Below are 20,561 nucleotides of genomic sequence, written 5' to 3'. Positions count from 1 at the left end.
AAATGTGTATTGCAGGAAGTGTGGAAGGTAAAGGAAAGAAAAAGATTTAGTGCTTTTCTTTCGTGCATTTTGGTTGAAGATTTGTTTTTGATGCATAGCTCTGATGATTAGTACAAGATTGTATTTTGAATTTTTGGACCTTGTGTTTGGTCATAGTAGATTTCTTGTACTAGTGGACCCGAATGTATATGAATATGTATTTTTTTSGTATGAAATATGTATTACATGCAATGTGTGGGTTGGGGCGTTACATTTCTCCATAAGCGTGGACGGATTGGCATAATTCCAAAGACCCAAGATTCCAAATCGCGGGGTAAACTGCTAAAATGGTTATCTCGGTTGGCTTGGTACTATTGGTTAATGCAACCATGCGTCTAAACAACGAGAGGGCTTCCTTGGGTTGATTCGTTCGTGTCTACCCATCAATCATACCGCTCCAAGAAACAACATTCTTAATTGGCATCGCATCAAAGGAAAACTGTGCTAAAGCAATTTCACCCTGTTTCGCCAACCCCGTCACCAAAACATTCCAGGTGACTAAATTTCTCTCGGGCATTTCATCGAACGCTTTCCGACATTCATGTAAACACCCACAGACAACATACATATTAACCAAAGCAGTTTGCACGTAAACATGACTCTCGAAGCCAAATTTGAAGGTGACGCAATGGAGCTGCGAACCAGAGATGGTTAGCTGTGAGTTAGCACAAGATTTGATCAAGAAAGCATATGTGAAACTATCACCGTAAAATAGCGTGGTGGGGCAGAGGGGGTGCTTATAGAGCAAAAAAGCTTCTTCCAGGGAATTCCCAAGTGAGTAATGGCGGAGGATGGTGGTCCAGAGAGTGATGGCCTATGGGTGGTGGTTTTTGGTTTATGGCGACGGCGGTACCAAATGGGCGTGGGTTTGTTGAATGGATCGGCGGTTGCAGTGATGCTTGCGTGGTAACGATAACAAGTTGTAGTGGTGTTTCCTCATCGTTTGATTCTGATGTCCGTTTGCACCATCTTCAATTCAAGCTTTCGATAATTATATTTTAAACAAAAATCCAACTAAAAGATATGATTTTTATTTTTTATGGATTAAATTATATAACAGGTTGTTTATTTACCTCTTAATAATTCCACTAAGAGGCAACATCTGAATCGTTAAAAAGTGAATCTTGTTTAACAAAAAAAAGTCTTAGTCTTAATGGTTTTAGAACTCTTTAAATGATTTTGTATCATGGGTCTCCTTAATCATTGAGCACCCTAATTTTATTGTAAACAATTACCAAACAGTTATATTTTATTTTGCACGATATCATGAGACTCTCTTAATAATTATGATCACTTAATAATTTTGCACCAAATCATTCAGCAACTATCAAACAACCACTTATTTATAAATAAATAAATAAAAGTAGCGATGTGTTTAATAATAATCACTGAATTTACAGGACAATAAATGATTTGCTAATTACTACATGATCTTGTTTATTTTTAATTTACTTAAAAGGGACATAAACCCAAAGGCTTACCCGGTAACTAGTTATAGAAAAAATATAACACTATCACTTATCTTACCGAATAAGATTTTAGTCCATCAAAACAGCATCCTATGCAACAATTTATTCGGTAAGAATAGTCACCCAAATTTACCGGATAAGACTCATTGGCCCTTGCCATTAGTGTTACCAGATAAGATTCTTGGTCCTTATCACGTTCATCCGGTAAAGTAAATAACCGAATAAGCTTTTATCAAATAAGCTCTTAGTAAACAACCCCTTAATAAACTCAAAACTTATTACTAAAATCATTATATTTATCAAAATTGATTGTTTTTTTTTTTTTGTAATTGTAAAAAAAAAATGAACCTTGTAAATCGATAACGTTTCTAAGTTGCACATAAGCGTTGTTGAACATTTCTTTAGTCAAGGTACATCGGTGTCGAAAATGGCCTAATATCCATGAATATTATTTCTATAAACAACATTCATAAAGACAATAGCTTTTTCTAGGTGAGAATGAGAAAATTATTACATATGCATTATTTACATAGTTTATGTGTTGATTATGTTCTCGAGTCTTTGAAGGTTCGGTACTTTTTGTACCTTCACAGTGTTTTGCTATGAAGTTCCAGTGCAATTTTGTGGTCTCATGAAAACAGCCTAGTCTCACCTCACGTGAACCCCACCCATTTAGGCAAAGTTCAAATCATCACAGGCCCTTGGTACTACTCTTTAACCCTTCTACTGGGATGAATATAGCAATTAGAGAAGCCAAGTGTACAAAACTAAACAATGATTGCCTTCATTTTACACATTGGTAAGTTTTTGTTTATTTGAGAATATGCAGATTCTAAGATCAAATGATACATAAACTAAGAAACAAGTATTAAGTAAAACAAACATAAGTAGAAAGATTGATTAAACTGACTCTTGGATATGGTTGTTCATAGTAGCTTCTCAGTTAGTCTGATCATGAATGAATTTACAGCAACGGCATCCAAAACAATCCATGATGACTCAAACAGCTCATGGAAGAACTCGGCTCCAGTCTCCTCAGCCGTGGTTCTGAATGCAATCCCAAATGCATTTCCTTGAACTGCTCCAAGCCTCGGTTTACCACAAACACCAACAATCAAGACCTTCTCCCTCCCTTGAGTATAGCAAACACATATCAAAGGCTTCATTTTCGCCCCCTTTTCCCTCAAAGCGTCCATCAAGAAATAGCCAAACTTAGTTAAAGCTTGTGGGTATCCCAGTAGCTTTGCATCGGCTGAATCTTCAAGCTTTACCCACCTGAATTTGCTTCCACTCCTTATACAACCCTTTCTGGTTATGGCAGTGCTTCCTTGCCTAAGAATTGCCCGTTGGATCTTGATGGCATGTTTCATACCCGTTTCCAGCTTTTCAAGCTTCCTCAATGATAAAGCATCGTATGCCTCCCCAAACTGCTTGGAAGCACATGAACTATTTGAATTTGAATCAATAGAAGACTCTAATAATGCAGTAACTCCATAAACCACATCTGCAGCTGAAATTTTTGAACTATAACCATGCAACAACAAGAAACCTCGATAATAGAAGTCATTCAGTCCGTAATCTGGTAGAAAGTGCTCAAACATATCTTTCATTTTCCGCTTAATCTCAACACTCATGTAGCGGAACTTCTGTTTAGATTCCTCTAATGCAAACCCCATTTGAGCTAAAAGCAACATGAGCTTCTTAGTGCCATTATCACTCCAAGTCTTCAACTTTGTTGCCATGTACGAAGAACACAACATCGAATCAAAGAGATTCCATTCTTGTAATAGCATGAGCCTGGGTTCATCTTCGTATGCGATTCTTGAAGCATCAGGTGCACAAACTTTGGTTCCATCTTTGAGAGTTACAGAAGTAACAGCATCTAAATTCCCTGAACTATTAATGTGCTGTTCGAGCTCCATTACCCCAGCTTGGTACCTTTCGTTTGTTAATCTCTCATGAACAAACTGATCGGTCAAAGCCACACACGCCAACCATAGCAAGTCGTTAGTGTTCTTCCTCAAGTAATGAGACAATTCGTACATCAAACAACCCGATGGCTTCCCATGGAAAGTACCCATATGATAATACTCTTTCTTAAGCTTCCTGAAAAGCTTCAACGGGTTGGTCTCACCATCCTCAGAAAGCCGCCTCTTTTTCCGACTCCCATTTCCATCCTCATCACCATCACTTTCATTCTCATCTTCACTATCGGACTCATCCTCTTCCACCTCATCATCGCTGTTTAAATCACTTGCGGCCGCCAATGCCGAAACATCAAAATCGAAAGATAGATCGGCTTGATTCTCATCATCCCCAGTGTAAAGAACAACTACCCTATCATTTTGATGATTAAGATTATGGAGATGAATTGGGCGGTGACTGTCCACCACAAAAACACGGGCCACAGGTCCTATTTCTAGAATCTTCCTGAGATCCCTATGGCAGCCCCAATTTATCAAAAGTATAGTAATTGGGTCGTCAGATGCAGAAGATAAACTAGGTCCAGCATACTTATGAATCTCATTAAAACTAGAAACGGGGTAACATGCGTATCTAACCGAATCAGATTCTAAAACATGGCCGATAATTTTCAAAGCACAGAGAGAATCGACATCGGAAGTAGATGGGAATATGAGCAGAGGGGTATTAGAAGCTGAAGCCAAAGCAGATTCACGCAATTTACTATAAAAAGATTCAATACTCTGCTCTCGGACCATAATTTCTCAAAATTTCAAGAACAAAGATGAGATCTTTTGGTGTGCTAGCTAGTTCATGAAATAACTAAAACTGGTAGATCAGGACCTTGAACAAAAATTAGGGGTTTCCAATCTGAGAGATTCGGATTCAGTAATTTCACAGAATAATAGACGATTGAGGTGTGAAAATTGGTACCTGGATTTTGTGATTGAGATGAATCGATGATCCGAAAACCCCTTAACAGATTGAAATAGGGAAATGGTGAGAGAAATATGCGAGCTTTTGCTTTGAATTGAGCATTCCATTGTTTTCGTTTGAAATTTTTGGTTTGGCGCTGAAATTTCAGATTTGTGGACTTCGGGTTTCACCTTTTTTATTTATTTATATATACATTTATTTTTACGTTAAATTATATAAAAAATAAACGTAATTTAACTGAATTTCTATTTTTTAGATGTATTCAAAACTTTCATTTTGATATCTAATATATATAAAGTTTTAAACATTTAAGTATCTGGTTAACCGGATAAGACTAATTTTAGATTAAAAAAATTTATGTTATTAACCACGTTGGCAAATAATATTGAGTTTGATAGCACATCACTAACCACATCAGCATGATAACGAATTAATGCTTCAACCAGTTACCCGAGTACTTAAATGTTTAAAACTTTACATCTTATATATCCAAATGAAAGTTTTGAAAGTATGTTATCCAAAATAGGAATCAAGTTAAAATAAGTTATTTTTTCATGCAATTTACTCTATTTTTTAAGATCCAAAAGCATCAACCTTAGTTATGTTATTTTAGAAATTTTAAAAAGGGCAAATTGCATGCAAAAGTAACGTACTTTAATTTGATTCCTATTTTAGGTAACGTACTTTCAAAACTTTCATTTTGGTAGCTAATGTGAAGTCTTAAACATTTAAGTACCCGGGTAACCGGTTGAATCACTAACCAATTATCATGCCGATGTGGTATCCAACTCGGTATTATTTGTTAATGTGGTTAGTGACATGAGTTTTTTAAATAAAAAATTAGTCTTCAACCGGTTACTCAAGTACTTAAATGTTTAAAACCTTACATCTTAGGTATCAAAATGAAAATTTTGAAAATTTGTTTTTCAAAATAAGAATCAAATCAAGATACATTACTTTTACATGCAATTTGTTCTTTAAAACGAAAACACTTCTATTTTCCAGTCTATTTTAATTAATACTTGATATATTTTTATAAATACAAAAATTGTTAAGAGTTATATCATTATCTGAATCATGTGGAACAATGTTTCATGAAAATAATTGGTGTGACGTGGATTAAAATCGGTTGTTAAATAAAATTTGTAAAATAAATACGACAATCGATTGTTTGTTATATTAATTAAGCAAAAATTCGCAAATAAACCACAAGGGTGGTGTCTGATTGTTTTGAGCTTGACTCCAAAGATCAAAAGTACCAGGAGATTTCAAGTTCAAATCCAAGGAGGATTAAAATTCCCCTTGTGGCCACGGATGTTCAAATGCGTTGACTTCGAGCTATCTGTAAAGTAGGTGGTTGCCCTGGGATTAAGCGGTTCGTATAGCGGGTTGGATATTCAGGTTAATCAAAAATTCGTAAATAAAAATTAAAGCATATTTTGTTATGTTTATACACATTTTACCTTTTTATGATGATATTAAATTTTAAAACTTCATAATTTAATCTTAAAAGTTTGTCAATTTTATGTAAGTTTTATTTTATCATCGCATGTTTTTTTAATGAATATTTGATACTGATATAAATATATGGTGTGATAAAATTTGAACCGTAATTTGATAACTAAAACCAGCAAACTACACTGCATGGTGCAGTTTGATAAAAATGCAAATTGTATTGAGGAAGGTTTAAATCGTGTTTTACAGTGCAGTATGATATGAGTGGTTTCTGCTTTTAACGGTTTAGATGAACACCTCTAACTATTAGCATATCATATATTGGTTTTTGAACAGAGACCCCAAATTTGTGGGACCCAGTATTTACTTATGTTTGTAGTCCTGTAATTCCGGATTTATATAGCCCAACATGTGAATCCACTTCAATAAAGAACTAGATATTGTTTGTTTAGTATGCTAAATACAACTTCATAATTATAATAAAATAGTGATAGATTGTCTAAAAGTTCTTTCACGATATTTCCATATATTATTGCTTAATTTACAAATATTATATAGATTAAACACAAAGACATAACCGTCATGGTAGGGTGATAGATTACGTTAAATATAGACATAAAAGTTTCTCATAAGATTGGATAAAAAGGAATTGAAATTCAATCATATGCGGAATTGGATTTATGTATAATTTCTTTGGATTTAATTAGATTCCTTCGAATCACACACCACATAAGATTAAGGGGGTGTTTGGGATTGCTTATTTGAAACAACTTATATTTCTCTATAAAATCACTTATCAACTTATTATAAGTCAGAAAGGTTTAACTTTTTTAAAAACTTCTTATTATCAGTTTGGCACCGATACAAGTTGTTTATCCAATCACTCGAAAATGTTTATCACTAATAGCACATTGAAATAAGTCAATAAATTGTTTTTATAAACAATCCTAAACACCCCCTAAAAGTTCATAAAAGCAATTGTGTTTTATGCATAAAATCAAGACTTGCACACAATTTTCTCATAAAACCACAAACAACGATAAGACTGTTGTTTCTTGTAAACATAAGAGTGGGGACTGGGGGCAGCCATAAGGCAAAAGCTTGAAGTAGTTCACCAAAAGGGTTACAAATGCAATGAAATCCCCAAGCATGGTTGAAGAAGCAGCCAACACACAATTTGTGTAGAAACAAATCATGCATCCATAGATAATATCAAAAATCCAAAACTTGAGTCATTACAAGGACGAATTCAACGTTATCACACTAACAAGTTTGTGTCCCCGTTAACAAGGAACAATAAAAAGCTACCATAAACGACTCAAGTTGTAATTTGTAACCAAAACAACTTCTGATTAAGGAAGACACCATAATAAAGGAAGCACCGATGATCAGTCGCCCTTCCTCCGGAAGGAGCATCCTTCGGTGAGCCTGGCACGGCCACCCGTCGGCTGGCACAACACAGTCTGGCAGTTTCCACATACCACCACAGTTTGAGAGTGGCTAAATACAGTTGTTCTGTTATCATAAATATAACAAAAGATTAGAAAACTGAAATAGAACAGCAAAGAAAAAGGAAACAAGGTGAAACACAAAACACTGAACGAAAAAGAAAATTTATACGAATACTCACATGTTGAAACAACCTTGGCACTTAACATCCTGCACCAATGTGTTTTGTTGGACGTGAAAATAAACAAAAACTCGTCAAGATATCAAAATGTAACATGAAAACAGAAAACAGTAGAACATAGTAAAAGGGATGAAATGGGTACCATGAAGAAAGAGTTTGGAGACTGAACAAGACGTTTTAGCTTGTGCTTCCTCTTCTCCAACTCAGCTGGTGGGTTAAGCAAATCAACATCGTTTGGCAAAACCTATTCGGAATGAATCAATTGTATCATCAAACAAACAGTATAACATATTCCACATTTATCAAAAAAGTAGCATACACATACGTATTGTAATAATTGATACAATCAAACAATGAAAGACTCACCATCTTGTTTCAAAATATATCAACTGATTATGGTCTTGGAAGTTGAAAGATGCAGCTGCACATTAAAACCACCGAAGAATTAGAGACGGTGTTCATTATGGGGTGTGCGTGTGATTTAGAGCCAAAAACGCAAACCAAGCCACTTATGCACAAACAATGTCATACACACAACATAAATCAAGTCCAAATGCATAGCAACATTAAATTGAACTACGAAAAGTGAGACAATGAAATTGGTCATATAGAAAAGTAGTCTTGGCAAAATAACATAGCATCAAAGTTGCATATGTTTACAAATTACAACTTTACATGATATTATACATTTATTCATAAGCTAATGATTTCTAGAACAGACGCTGGGTATGAGCACCTGGGTTAACTTAGATATCTATATATTTTTAACCTTTTACATTTATGCACATTTAAAAGTGAACAGTTGTTACCAACTGAGACCTCACAAACTGGTATAAGAGATCAATATATATATATATATATATATACACATGCATAACCCAGCCAATCTTAAATCGATGAACACTCAGAGAAACTTCAAAAAGAACCAATTCTGTAAATTTCACTATGAATTCGCAAAAATGATCAAATAAACATCCCTCATGTCCTCATTGGGATGTCAACAGAACAGGAATAGAATGGCAGTGCATAATAACATGATGTATATAATAGAATGGCAGTGCATAATAGAATGTCCTCATCGGGTTAATATGCCTCCTTAGAAGCACCAAAAAACGAAGATTTGTTTGAGGAATGGGGCGGTTATTGAAACAAACAAACAATTACAATCGATTGTTACGATTCATAATAACATTGACTCTAAAACCAGTAATGGCGTATAAACATAAACCCAAAACCCAACAATGGCGTAAAAACAGGTAGAATATTGCAGTTCATAAATCAAATGAAAAAAATGAGCGAATTAGAACAGGGAAACGAACCTCGACCGTCAGAGTGTTGGCTGCTCAATGCTCACACTTGAGATTTGAGAAGACGGAGGTTGAGAAACGACCAGAACCCTAAATCCCTAATTTTAATGGGCTTCTGGGCTTTTATTGGATTTGGGCTTGGGCTGGGTTTGCCACTGGACTGAAACACTGAGTGACTGACTTTAGTTTTGAAATATCTATTTATTTTTGGTGAAATTAATTATATTAATTAATTGATAAAAACCGATTATATTTTATGGATATAAACATCAGAGTAAATTACACTTTTGGTCCCTGTATTTGTTACTCACTATTAACTTTCGTCTTTTTTTAGAACTAATTATCGTTTTGGTCACTGTGGTTGCCATTTTTGTTTCACTTTTGGTCCTTCAGACTAACTTTTGTTAAATAGGTTCGTTAACTCAGGGAGTATTTTTGTTTTTTGGTCTTTTTACATTTTCAACTAAACCTAATATTAAGAATAAAACAACACGCGGCCAAATCAAACCAAAAATCCAAACAAAACTTAGGTTGAAGATCTTTAGCTAAAGAAGATGAAGATGACTGGCCGAGACCAAGAGTTTGATTGACTTCATCTTTAACGTCATCACACTAGCCACCACCTCTTCCTTTCATAGCCACCGACCACCATCACATCATCCCTTACCACTAGGGGTGAACAAAAAACCGTCAACCCGCGAAACCCGTCCAACCCAACCCGCTAACAACCCAATTAAATCCAACATGTCAAACCGCTAAACCGCCAAACCACTTATCAGGAAGGTTGAAATTGGGTTAGCATAACTTAACCCAACCCAAACCATTTTTTTTAATAAAATTATGTGTGTGTGTGTGTGTATATATATATATATATATGATATTTACAAAAATTAAGGAGGTGTTTGGGAATTTGGATTGCTTATAACCCTTAAGATCTTAAGCCCTTAGCCCAATAAATCTTAAGGCCTTAGCCCTTTAAGCTCTTAACCTCTTAAGTCTTAACCCAACAGAAATAGAAATTAGAAACACTAACCCTAGTACCTACGTCTCTGCTTCAAGTTACGTATTTCTAAGTTTATTCTTCATCACGAATTCACAATTCACAATTTCAATTTTCAAAGATACCTTCATTCCACGACAAACCTTCCGTCGTCCGTCCCTTACGGCCTTAGCCAGTTAGCCCCTTACGGTTTTGAAATACCATGAATTATTAAATTGTCCATAAATTTAATAAGATTAGAAAGCTAATAATCATAAGGTGATATTTGTAATCAAGATTTAGGACCTGTTTTTGTGTTACTTATAGGGGTTGAAAGGATGACATGTTCCATAAACTAAAAGTTATGTTTCTGGCTTTCTGCAGCTCTCAATGTTCAAGAAGAATTATGACCATCTTCCCAATGACACATACTTTGACATATGGAAATGGGAAGTCTGTTGCATGTATTAAACTTTTGAAATTTGATTCCAAGACTTGAGGATTTAGATATATTTTTTGGATGATTGTAATAACTAATGACTTTGTGGGGTATATTTTTAGTATTATTTATCATATTTCATTTGCCAATTTTATGAATTTTAGTAACTCGTCAACCCAACCCGCAAGGTTTGGGTTGGGTTATACTTTTGAATTGGTTGGGTTGGGTTGAGAATTTTCAAACCGCCATAATTGGGTTGGGTTGTAAAAATGTCATAAACCGCCCAACCCAACCCGTGTTCACCCCTACTTACCACCCACCGTCGGCTACCCCCCCCCCCCAAGTGTTATCTCTTTCATATCTGAAAACATGATGCAAAGAGGCGAAACCTATGTCGTAAGTCGTAACAACCATCAAATGGTGATGTACGGTGTCAAAAACGTGATGCATAGTGTTGGGTTTTCGACTGTGAATCTTCAGAAACAAAAAACATGGTAAACAAGGACGACCTAATTTCATTTGTACACTATGATGCATCATCTCCTTCATCTCGAACCCTAACCCTAACAGAACCTTGAATATGGGTTTTCAATTAAGGGTTTTGTTCCTGTATTATTTAGATTTATGTTTCTAAGTTTAGCGTTTTGAAATTTTTTTGGTCACAAAAATATTTGAATGAATAGAACAAAGGTCTGGTTTATATTATTGATAGTTAATGATTTTTGTGTACTTGATGATATATGTTTTTGTTCTTTGAAGGTGAATGTATTATTTTTTTTTATTTTAAAACGTAAAAACACTAAAAAGACGAAAATACCTTTTGAGTCAACGAACCTATTTAACTGTAATTAGTTTGAGGGACCAAAAATGAAATAAAATGACAACTACAGTGATCAAAACTGTAGTTAGTTCAAAATACAGATGAGAGTTGATAGTGGGTAACAACCATTGGACCAAAAATGTAGTTAACTCTAACATAATGTAAAATTTAGTTATCATCGAGGTGTTTTATTAAGGGGCCGTTTACCAAATGTTTATCCGAGTAAACGCTTACCAAATCACATTACATCATAGAAAGAATACGGTAAGCACCAAAAATATTACCGGGTAAGAGCAAGACAAGGACCAGAGTCTTACCCGGTAAGCAAGGGCAACAACTCTTACCACGGTAAGTGCTTACCCGGTAAATTGTTGCATACGGTACCTTTTTGATAGACTAAATTTTACTCGATAAGTAAATGATATAGTGTTAATTTTTGCCAATAAACACTTACCAGATAAGTGTTTGATAAATGGCCCATAATATTTGATATATTTTTTTTAAAATATAGTAACAACAGAAAATATGTCATATGTGTTTTAAACAAATATTAATAATAATTGTTGAAACAAATTTTATGGATAATTTATATGTTTTTTGGTTATATCACTAAAATATCAATAGAAAAAAATTTATTCTGACTCCAGATTTACCTATAACATCTTAGATTAATCATACTAGATATTGTTCATTTTGTCCATATTTGTACTCACAGTTTTAAAACACGTCTAGATGATATTCAGTCCCTCATAAGCCAACATTTGTTCCTGTCCCCGACTGATGTGAGATCTCACAATTCACCCTCTTGGGAGCCCAAGGTCCTTGTTGACACACCAGTACGTTTCCCGGCTCTGATACCATTTGTAACATCTCAGACTAGTTGTACCATATATTGTTCATTTTATAAAAAAATAAACAATACTGAGTTTAGATTAAAAAAATCCATGTTACTAACCACGTCGGCAAATAATACTGAGTTGGATACCACATCAGCATGATAACCGATTAATGTTTCAACCAGTTACCCAGATACTTAAAATATTTAAAACTTTATATTTTAGACACCAAAATTGAAGTTTTAAAAGTATGTTACTTAAAATAGAAATCAAGTTAAAATACGTTACATTTTCGTTCGTCTCCATTCTCTGTTCTTCTTCCTTTCTTCTCCCGTTCGCCATAGCTTTCGCGAAAACCCCTAGCTTCAAGATTATATGGAACTATGACCAGGTACTTTACAAACATCCATTTCATCCATTTTCCTCCTAACCTTCTCCGAATCAACGTAATCGCCCACACCCGAGAAAATGTTCGACAAAAGCACATAATCACCGGAATAACGTCTCTCTATTTCGAATATTTTGCTTGTGACTCTCTTCCCCATCTCGACGTTATTATGGTAGCTGCATGCCCCAAGAAGTGTCCTCCAGAGGATGTCCGTAGCCATGTCTGTTGGTACCTCCAAAGCCATTTTTTCGGCTTCTTCCAGCCTCCCTGCTCTAGCCAACAAGTCAACCAAACACCCGTAATGCTTTATATCGGGAACAATACGAGAATCGTCCACCATTTTCTTGAAAAACACCAACCCTTCTTCGACTAATCCGCCATGGCTGCAAGCACTTAGAATGCTCAAGAAAGTAATCCGATTAGGCTTCATGCCCAATTCCTCCATCCTTCTGAAACTATCCACAGCTTCCCTTGCCATTCCATGCATTGCAAACACAGAGATCATGGACGTCCATGACACTAGATTCCTTTTCTCACTTGCTATACTCTCGAAAACTTGCAAAGCGTTCGCTATACTTCCGCATCTTGAATACACATCAATAAGGGCATTCATAACGCGTATATCTGTTGCATAAAATCCATTTTTCTCTCCATAAGCGTGAACCGATTGACATAATTCCAAAGACTCAAGATTCCAAATCGCTGGGCAAACTGCCAAAATGGTTATCTCGGTTGGCTTGATACAACCGCTCAATGCAACCATCTGTCGAAACAACGACAGGGCTTCCTTGGATTGATTCGCTCGTGTGTACCCATCAATCATACCGCTCCAAGAAACAACATTCTTCATCGGCATTGCATCAAAGAAAGACCGTGCTAACACAATTTCACCCTGTTTCGCCAACCCCGTTACCAAGACATTCCAGGTGACTAAATTTCTCTCAGGCATTTCATCGAACACTTTCCTACATTCGTGTAAACACCCACAAACAACATACATATTAACTAAAGCAGTTTGCACATAAACATGACTCTCGAACCCGAATTTGAACGTCATGCAATGGAGCTGCGCGCCGGACATCGGTAGCTGTGAATTAGCACAAGATTTGATTAAGAAAGCATATGTAAAACTATCGCCGTAAAACAGTGTGGTGGGGTGAAGGTGGTGCTTATAGAGCAAAAAAGCTTCTTCCGGGGAATTCCCAAGTGAGTAATGGCGGAGGATGGTGGTCCAGAGAGTGATGGGTGGTGGATTGTGGGTTATGGCGACGGTGGTGACCAAATGAGCGTGGATTTGTTGAATGGATCGGCGGTTGGAGTGATGCTTGTGTAGTAACGATAACAAGTTGTGGTGGTGTTTCCTCATAGGAGATTGTGATGGAGTCCGTCTGCACCGTCTTCTATTCAAACTTCAAATAAGACCATCCACATCCCTGCAATTCATTTAACTTTCAATTGTGTCACATCAACTTTTATAATTATTTTCCACCCACCTGCAATTCACCTACAATACTTTCAATTGTGCCACGTCACCTACACTTTCAAAAATGGTCCCCACTACAACATTTATTAACTATTTTATAAATTATTTATATATACATTCTAATTATTTTTTAATTAATAACATGTTTTATTTTAATTCAATGTTAATTAAAACGATTAATATATAATATAATATGATATAATTTTATATATTAGATTATAATTTTATGTAATTATAAAATTTAATGTTTAAAATAATTTAATTTATTATATAATTAATGAATTAAAAATATATTAACATTATTAATTTATAAAATTAATTGTTTTGTATAAAAATAGTTTATTTAAATAATTAAAATAAAAAAATAAAATTGGAGAGAAGTGAGTGGGCCATGTGGCTTGCAAATTGACTTGCAAATTTTGCAAGTGAAATCCTATGTGGCACAAAATTGTATTTTTACAATTGCTTTTGCAATCCATTTGCAAGCCCCATGTGGGTGCTCTTAATATATGTTTTTGTTACAGATTATTAGAAGGGTATTCGTGATATATCATTATTTTAATATTTTATTTTATTTTTTATTTTTATTAATACAATATGATTTTTAGTAGTTTTGAGAAATTGACAATGTTTTTATTTTTTAATGAAATATAAATTTAAAAATATGATAAAATTTTCAAAAATAAAATATATCGATATTAGTATCAAAGTTACAATTTAAAGTTTTTGTTTTTTTGTGTAATGTTCTTTAGGATTTGATATTTTATTTATAATTTAATTTAGATTTAATAACGAAATAATTTATTTATCGTTTAATAATATAATGTTTTATAACGATAATAATTAATGATTATCTTAATTATATTTTAAATTTTTTATATTTAAAATAAGATATTTATCTCGTATTTAATTATCTTTATCTAAAGTTAGTTATACGAATTAAAAAACAAAACTTTAATAAGTTATATTTACGTACAATTTACTTGTGAACTTGAATTTTAAGTAATATGCATCAATAAACAGTATTTTACGCATAAAAAATAATTTTTAAGAGTTTTTGTCAAATATATTATAATATAGTATAAATTTATTAGAGTAAATTAAAAATTTGGTCCATGTGATTTGGTGGTTTTTACGAAACTGGTCCCTCAACTTCATTTATTACAGATTAGGACTTGTAATATGTCGTTTTATAACAAACCGGTTCATCCCTCTAACGGCCATTCAGTTCCTCCGTTAACGTTGAGAGCATTATTCTCTTTTTCCTTGTTTGTCTTTATTCAAAGAACCAATTTCGTAAAAAACACACAAACCACAGTGACCAAATCTGTAATCAAGCCTAAAAAATAAAATTATATTAATTTTTTTTTCTTTAAGTTTATTAAACTGATTAACTATTATATATTTTTTAAATATGTTACGTGTAGATATGCACATACACTTGCATACATATGTGCAAAACACACATACATATATAGAGGAGCGATCAAATATAAACTGTCCCAATTTGTACAAACCTTACAAACTAATTACAATCAATCATATAAATCCATTTTTTTAATTTATAAGGGTAATATGGTCATTTAAATTTACAATAGCTATGTTTGGTAATTATTTAATATTAATAGATAAGTTTGATAACAACATTATATTTATATAAATATGAATGATATATTGATTAACACAATATTAACAAATATTTAATTGAGGTATCCATTAAATTTCTGAGAAAAAACATTTTTAAAAATGTAGAATAATTTTGTTTAAAAAATCGCCACTAATTTCCAATAAAACAGACTCAAACTGTTCAATTAAACAAGGTCATATATGTTTGCATTATGTCATATGTATAACAACTATAATGAAACATGTTTATATTCATAGATATATATATAATAGTTTGTAATGAAACAGGTTCATATATATAACAATTGTAATGAAACAGGTTCATAGGTCATATATGATTCCATCAGATTCATATGCATAATAATTGTAATGAAACAAGTTTATAGAACATGTTTTCCCCGTTTCTTTACTTATTTACTTTGTTTCAATCTTGACTTTTAATCAAAAAGATGGATGAATATGATTAATTTGTATGAAATAGATTGGTTTGCGAAGTAAACCTACTCTATATATCAATCATTTATTGTTTCAACAAATATGATTAAATAGAAGTCTGCAATAATATTTTTTTCAATTAAAAAATCTTAGCTGTCAATTTTTTATTCGAAAAAAGAAAAAAAGCATAATTTGTAAAATAAATTACACCAAAAAACAACCATATTTTTCTCACTATTTTGACATCGATATTGATATATTTTTTCATCCGGTTTTATGTGTTTTTCGGTTTTTCATTTATTTTACGTTGAGAGAGAGAGTTGAGTTTAGGGAAAAACGATAAATAAATGGAAAAACGGATGAAAAATAATATATTAATGTGGTGTAATTTATTTCGCTCGAGTTTTGTTTATATTTCGTTTTCCTAGAATAAAAATTAGAGGTGGTGAGGTTTTTTAATTTAAAAAATATTGTTATATACGTCCACTTAATCTAGTGATTGATGAAGGCAAATTTCCCGTAACTAATTTATAGATTGGTCCCTGTATTTGTGGACCATACTCATAATTTTTTTTTTACATTTTGACTTATCTACAAGTTGAAGAGTTGCAATTGCGAATGCAATGACATTTTGAAAGAAAAATAACTAAAAGGTAAATTTGTTTGCCCGACTATTTTTGTTAATTTCTCAAATATCAATTATTTAAAATCACTATTAATTATATCAATTATTTTTATATCATATATTTTTAATTATTATTCAATATGTTTAATTATATAACAATTTTAGAAATGTTTATGTATTTAACATTTAACTATTATTAACCAAAAGACCTTTAGCCTAGCGGTATTATAGCTCTTGGCCTTCTAAAAGGTCAGGGGTTCAAACCTCACCATAGGTGAGAAGGGTGTTTGAGTTTATTTGTTGCATTTGTATATATAAATATTATATACTTCAAAAAATAATTATTATTCAATGGTTATTTACAACCTTTATCGACCCTGGTTGTCTAACAGGTTTTGTAACTGGATTCTTCAATTGTTAAAGATTGTAAATGCACGAGTTGGATAATCAAACAATAACAAGTATTTTGTTTAAAAAAAAAATAAAGAAAACACAACGAGGCATGCATTGTTTTAGAAGACAATGAAAATAACGTGTAAACGCGTCTGAGTTTTTAGCGAGCTACTCAAAGCTCAAGCTGGTTTCTCTCGAGTTCGAGCTTAATAATTCTCGATCTCAAATCGATTTCGAACATAAAATAGAACTCGTTTAATTTAACAAGTTGAGCTTCATAAAACCAATGTTCTACTTGACTCATTCGAAAGCTCGATAATTTTTTCGAGTCAAGTCGAACCGAGTCATTCGAGCAAATACTTTTTTGAGCCAAATATACTCATATACATAAATAATACAATAAAAATATAAAATTATCAACCTTTGAGCCAATAAACGAGTTAATCGATCGTGAGTACGTACCCATAAACGAGCATCAAGCTCAAGCTCAATAACTAAAAAATATTCGAGCTCGAACCCTACATTGAAAAAGTAATTCGAGCTCGAGCCGGGTATAATTTTTTCGAACCGAGTTAGAATACTCTACTATTCAACTCACCTCAACTCATTTATGTACCAACTTAAGATAGATATAAAATAGAGGTTCTTTCGTATCCATACCTATTGCATCCATAAGACAACCATATATATTCATGGGTGTACCTAACCTGCCTTCTTGCTAGATCTATGTTGGGGGGTTGGAAGTAGCCACTTTAAAGACAACAAGGTCCGTTTTGCAAACTTGGTCAAACCTTAAGGGGGGTGTAGGGATTTAACCAAAAGAAATACACCACAAGTTGCTCAACTACATAAAGACTGGAGATAAGGTAGCCCAGTGCACCAAGAGATGGGATACTGCATTCCAGGAACCTTAACATCTCCTCTACCTCCTTCAAATCCAACACACACCAAATCACTCAGATACACTCTTTCTGCTTCCATTCAGAGAAACCAAATCCCACTGGTAATTTCTAGTACTTTCACTCAAATCCTCTTCTTATGATAGTCTCAGGGACTGTTTACTTTTTTGGGCATTAACCCCTATATGGGTTAAGATAAAAAAAGTATTGTTGTTTGAGAGAGGCAAAGAGAGGGTTGGATTACTTTTTAGGGCATTTTTGGTATTAATTTGTTTGAGGCGGCTTAACGGGGACAAGTGAGGGGTCCTGGCTTATTCCATATAGCCATTTTGGCTTAATAGCTTAATGATGAAGCCGTAAAGGAATATGGCTGAACGAATAAGCCGCCTAGACCTTTAAGCCGTAAGGAAACAACCCCTTGGAGTCCCACATTGGAGACATCGACCATTTCTCCTCGATATACGTTGGGACCTTCTTCCTCTCCTTGAGGGCTCTTTTAGAGAGTACATGGGGTTCCACATATTATCTCATATTGTATTAGGGCAGGGCCAAGGTCTACCACTCTATGGCTGACACTCTAGGACAATTTATGCCTGTATAGTGCAGCGGGCGTGTTAAAGTCCCAGATCGGCTAGATTTAAACGGTTTCTCCTTAATATATGTTAGGGATGGAAGGGCAGAGTCCTTTGATGTTCCCCAGTCAAGAATTGGGGATCTCTTTACTTGTATGACTTAGATGTCTCGTATTTCTTTCTTCGTTCATGGTTCGATATTCTGGTGTGGAATCTATCTCGGTCCATGGAGTGAGTACTAATCATTTGTGTCGTTCAGATAGGGAAAAAGGTAGGAAGAAGGCTGATTCGAATATCGACAGCAGAAGGGAAATGGCAAGGAAACTGGAATGCTGACTATAATTTCTCACTCCGAGATCTTCGGTTGGATGATTTAGTTGAAGATGACGATCCTAATGATGCACGAGTCTTTGTTTCTCTATCCATTCATAGGGTCTCTCTTCTCTCTTCTATATTTATTGTGCTTAGTAAAAATGACATAAATATGCGTGTTTTACCAGCATGCAGGATTTGGGCTTTCGGTTGATGGGACAATTGACACATCTTTCACCAGAAAGTGTAGCAACTGCTCTTCCCCTTACTGCAGACAGGCAAATAAGATGCTTCCTTTATTGTTCTCAAGAGATATGCCATTAAACTTAATACTCGAAAGTCACGTGCTTATTCATTCTATCTGTTGTTAGATTACAACCAACTTCAATGTCTGGGTTCTCCCGTCTGCCAAAGATGGCGACTCAAATCAGCTACCTGAAATTGGCGGCGACGATCCATCAGTATCTCTCTCTCTCTCTCTCTACATATGTATCCTTAGGGTTTATACATGTATATAGATTCACATATGTATGTATATATACACACAGAGATGTTCAAATGAGAATTACAATAAGGTTAAGAACTTGAAAGTAGATCTCATCCAAGGGATGTGATTAAGATGATGCTTACAGCTTTTTAATTCAAAATCACCCCCTCCCTATCTTTTAATCGAAAGATAACCAAAACTTGAGCCAAATTATACAAAAAAGAGCATTTTATTTTCTTTATTTTGACATCCATATTGTTATACTTACTCATCCGTTTTTTCGTCATTCTCACATTCTCAAGCTTTTTTGTCATTCTCATTTGAACATGCTAGTATATATGTATGTATGTGTGTCTATATATGACTAACAGACTAAGTGCACGTGCACATGTGCGTTTAAATCTCTCTCTGCCTCTGTCTATGTCTCCATCTATATATACATGTATGTGTGTATACACACATAATAGCAGGCATGAATCCTGAGAAAAGAGGATTTGAACATGTTGCTATGTTGCAGGTCATCTATGTGAAACCTGGATGTGAAGCAGATCTCGACTCATTAATACAGGACACAATTAGGCTCACTACTTCCGTGAATGTAAGAATGGCAGGCAGGCATATATAATGCTTTACTTGTTCCCCAAAAAAATTTCCACTTAACTACTTTCTATTTGGTTTTTAGGGAGCTTGTATAATCATATTTTGTCATTTAGAAAGTACTATGAAACAGAAACAAATTCAAGATATAAAAACTAATTCCATCTATTGGACTTTTCTAGGATGCAAGAGGTATAATAGGTAAGAACTATTTTAAACAGGATCGTTGTCTGTTTGCAGGAAACATGTTCAGATTTTTGTGAGAAATCAGAACTCGGGTTAAGACGTAAGTATCAAATGGTGAAATTATGAATAAGTGACAGCTATGGCCATACACCAAAAAGGGAAATAAAAGAGTGTAACTACTTACGTTTGTAGAGCAAACCTCTTATCTGCAGATCTTTACTTCAATTGCAGATGTAGGCAATGCAAAGGCTCCAACTGTTGATAAGAGGTGGTCCAAGTTATTAGAGCTAAAGAAATCATATCAATAAACTTAATACGGTCAGTTATTCCTTACGATCTTGAATTGTATATTCAAATGAAAAGAATGCTGTGCTTGTTAAACAGAGACAAAGTTTATCTAACCTTTTAGTTTTGCAGCAGATCTATTTGAAGCCCAGAAAATTGATTCAAGCACAGCTGCTATTTTCAAGAACAGGAGGATAATACTTTTTTGTGGCACTATGGGTGATCTTCCGGCTCCCAGTTTCAGGCTGCAATGCTATGATGTGTATATATCTGCCAGGATTAGCCCTTTCATCTTGTTTATTGTAATACACAAAATACTCTATACAAAATGAATAATTGGATATCTGCTTGTCATCTACGTTCCATTATCTTCAAAGATCTGTTCCACATTATTAACTTAA

At 34.0% G+C, this 20,561-nt stretch overlaps 4 protein-coding genes and 1 pseudogene across 7 annotated transcripts; 1 reads left to right on the top strand and 4 right to left on the bottom strand.

Annotated features, from left to right (window-relative positions):
• The window catches only part of LOC112528549, a 2,822-nt pseudogene extending 642 nt beyond the window's left edge, over positions 1-2,180 (bottom strand).
• Positions 2,181-2,380: 200 nt separating this feature from the next.
• Positions 2,381-4,228, bottom strand: LOC112527121 (cell division control protein 45 homolog). The gene has a single exon (XM_025137550.1). It carries the CDS (start codon positions 4,226-4,228, stop codon positions 2,435-2,437), a length of 1,794 nt encoding a protein of 597 aa, XP_024993318.1. The 3' UTR covers positions 2,381-2,434.
• A 2,812-nt stretch (positions 4,229-7,040) lies between these two features.
• On the bottom strand, positions 7,041-8,871 carry LOC112527692 (40S ribosomal protein S27-2). Its single transcript, XM_025138459.1, has 5 exons — positions 8,811-8,871; positions 7,858-7,912; positions 7,634-7,735; positions 7,492-7,520; positions 7,041-7,376 (listed from the first exon to the last, which is right to left on the bottom strand). The coding sequence occupies exons 2-5, from the start codon at positions 7,858-7,860 to the stop codon at positions 7,250-7,252; spliced, it is 261 nt and encodes an 86-aa protein (XP_024994227.1). The 5' UTR covers positions 7,861-7,912; positions 8,811-8,871; the 3' UTR covers positions 7,041-7,249.
• Positions 8,872-12,185: 3,314 nt separating this feature from the next.
• Positions 12,186-13,626, bottom strand: LOC112528737 (pentatricopeptide repeat-containing protein At1g09220, mitochondrial). Its single transcript, XM_025139778.1, has one exon. The coding sequence runs from the start codon at positions 13,624-13,626 to the stop codon at positions 12,244-12,246; it is 1,383 nt and encodes a 460-aa protein (XP_024995546.1). The 3' UTR covers positions 12,186-12,243.
• A 4,055-nt stretch (positions 13,627-17,681) lies between these two features.
• LOC112527888 (large ribosomal RNA subunit accumulation protein YCED homolog 2, chloroplastic) lies at positions 17,682-20,518 on the top strand. 4 transcript variants are annotated; one of them, XM_025138733.1, is made up of 8 exons: positions 17,682-17,825; positions 18,553-18,693; positions 18,794-18,883; positions 18,977-19,066; positions 19,610-19,690; positions 19,930-19,975; positions 20,107-20,193; positions 20,296-20,518. In XM_025138733.1, the coding sequence occupies exons 1-7, from the start codon at positions 17,709-17,711 to the stop codon at positions 20,181-20,183; spliced, it is 642 nt and encodes a 213-aa protein (XP_024994501.1). In that variant the 5' UTR covers positions 17,682-17,708; the 3' UTR covers positions 20,184-20,193; positions 20,296-20,518. The 4 variants fall into 4 exon arrangements, 3 of the variants coding, with proteins under 3 accessions (XP_024994501.1, XP_024994499.1, XP_024994500.1); XM_025138731.1 differs by having other exon boundaries at positions 18,553-18,726; XM_025138732.1 differs by having other exon boundaries at positions 18,553-18,726; positions 20,293-20,518.
• The last annotated feature ends 43 nt before the right edge of the window (positions 20,519-20,561 follow it).

This window comes from Cynara cardunculus (assembly GCF_001531365.2).
Source record: "Cynara cardunculus var. scolymus isolate 2C chromosome LG 15, CcrdV1, whole genome shotgun sequence".
NCBI classification, from domain to species: domain Eukaryota; kingdom Viridiplantae; phylum Streptophyta; class Magnoliopsida; order Asterales; family Asteraceae; genus Cynara; species Cynara cardunculus.
The sequence above is the reverse complement of the archived record's forward strand: the minus strand, read 5'-3'. Positions and strand labels throughout refer to the sequence as shown.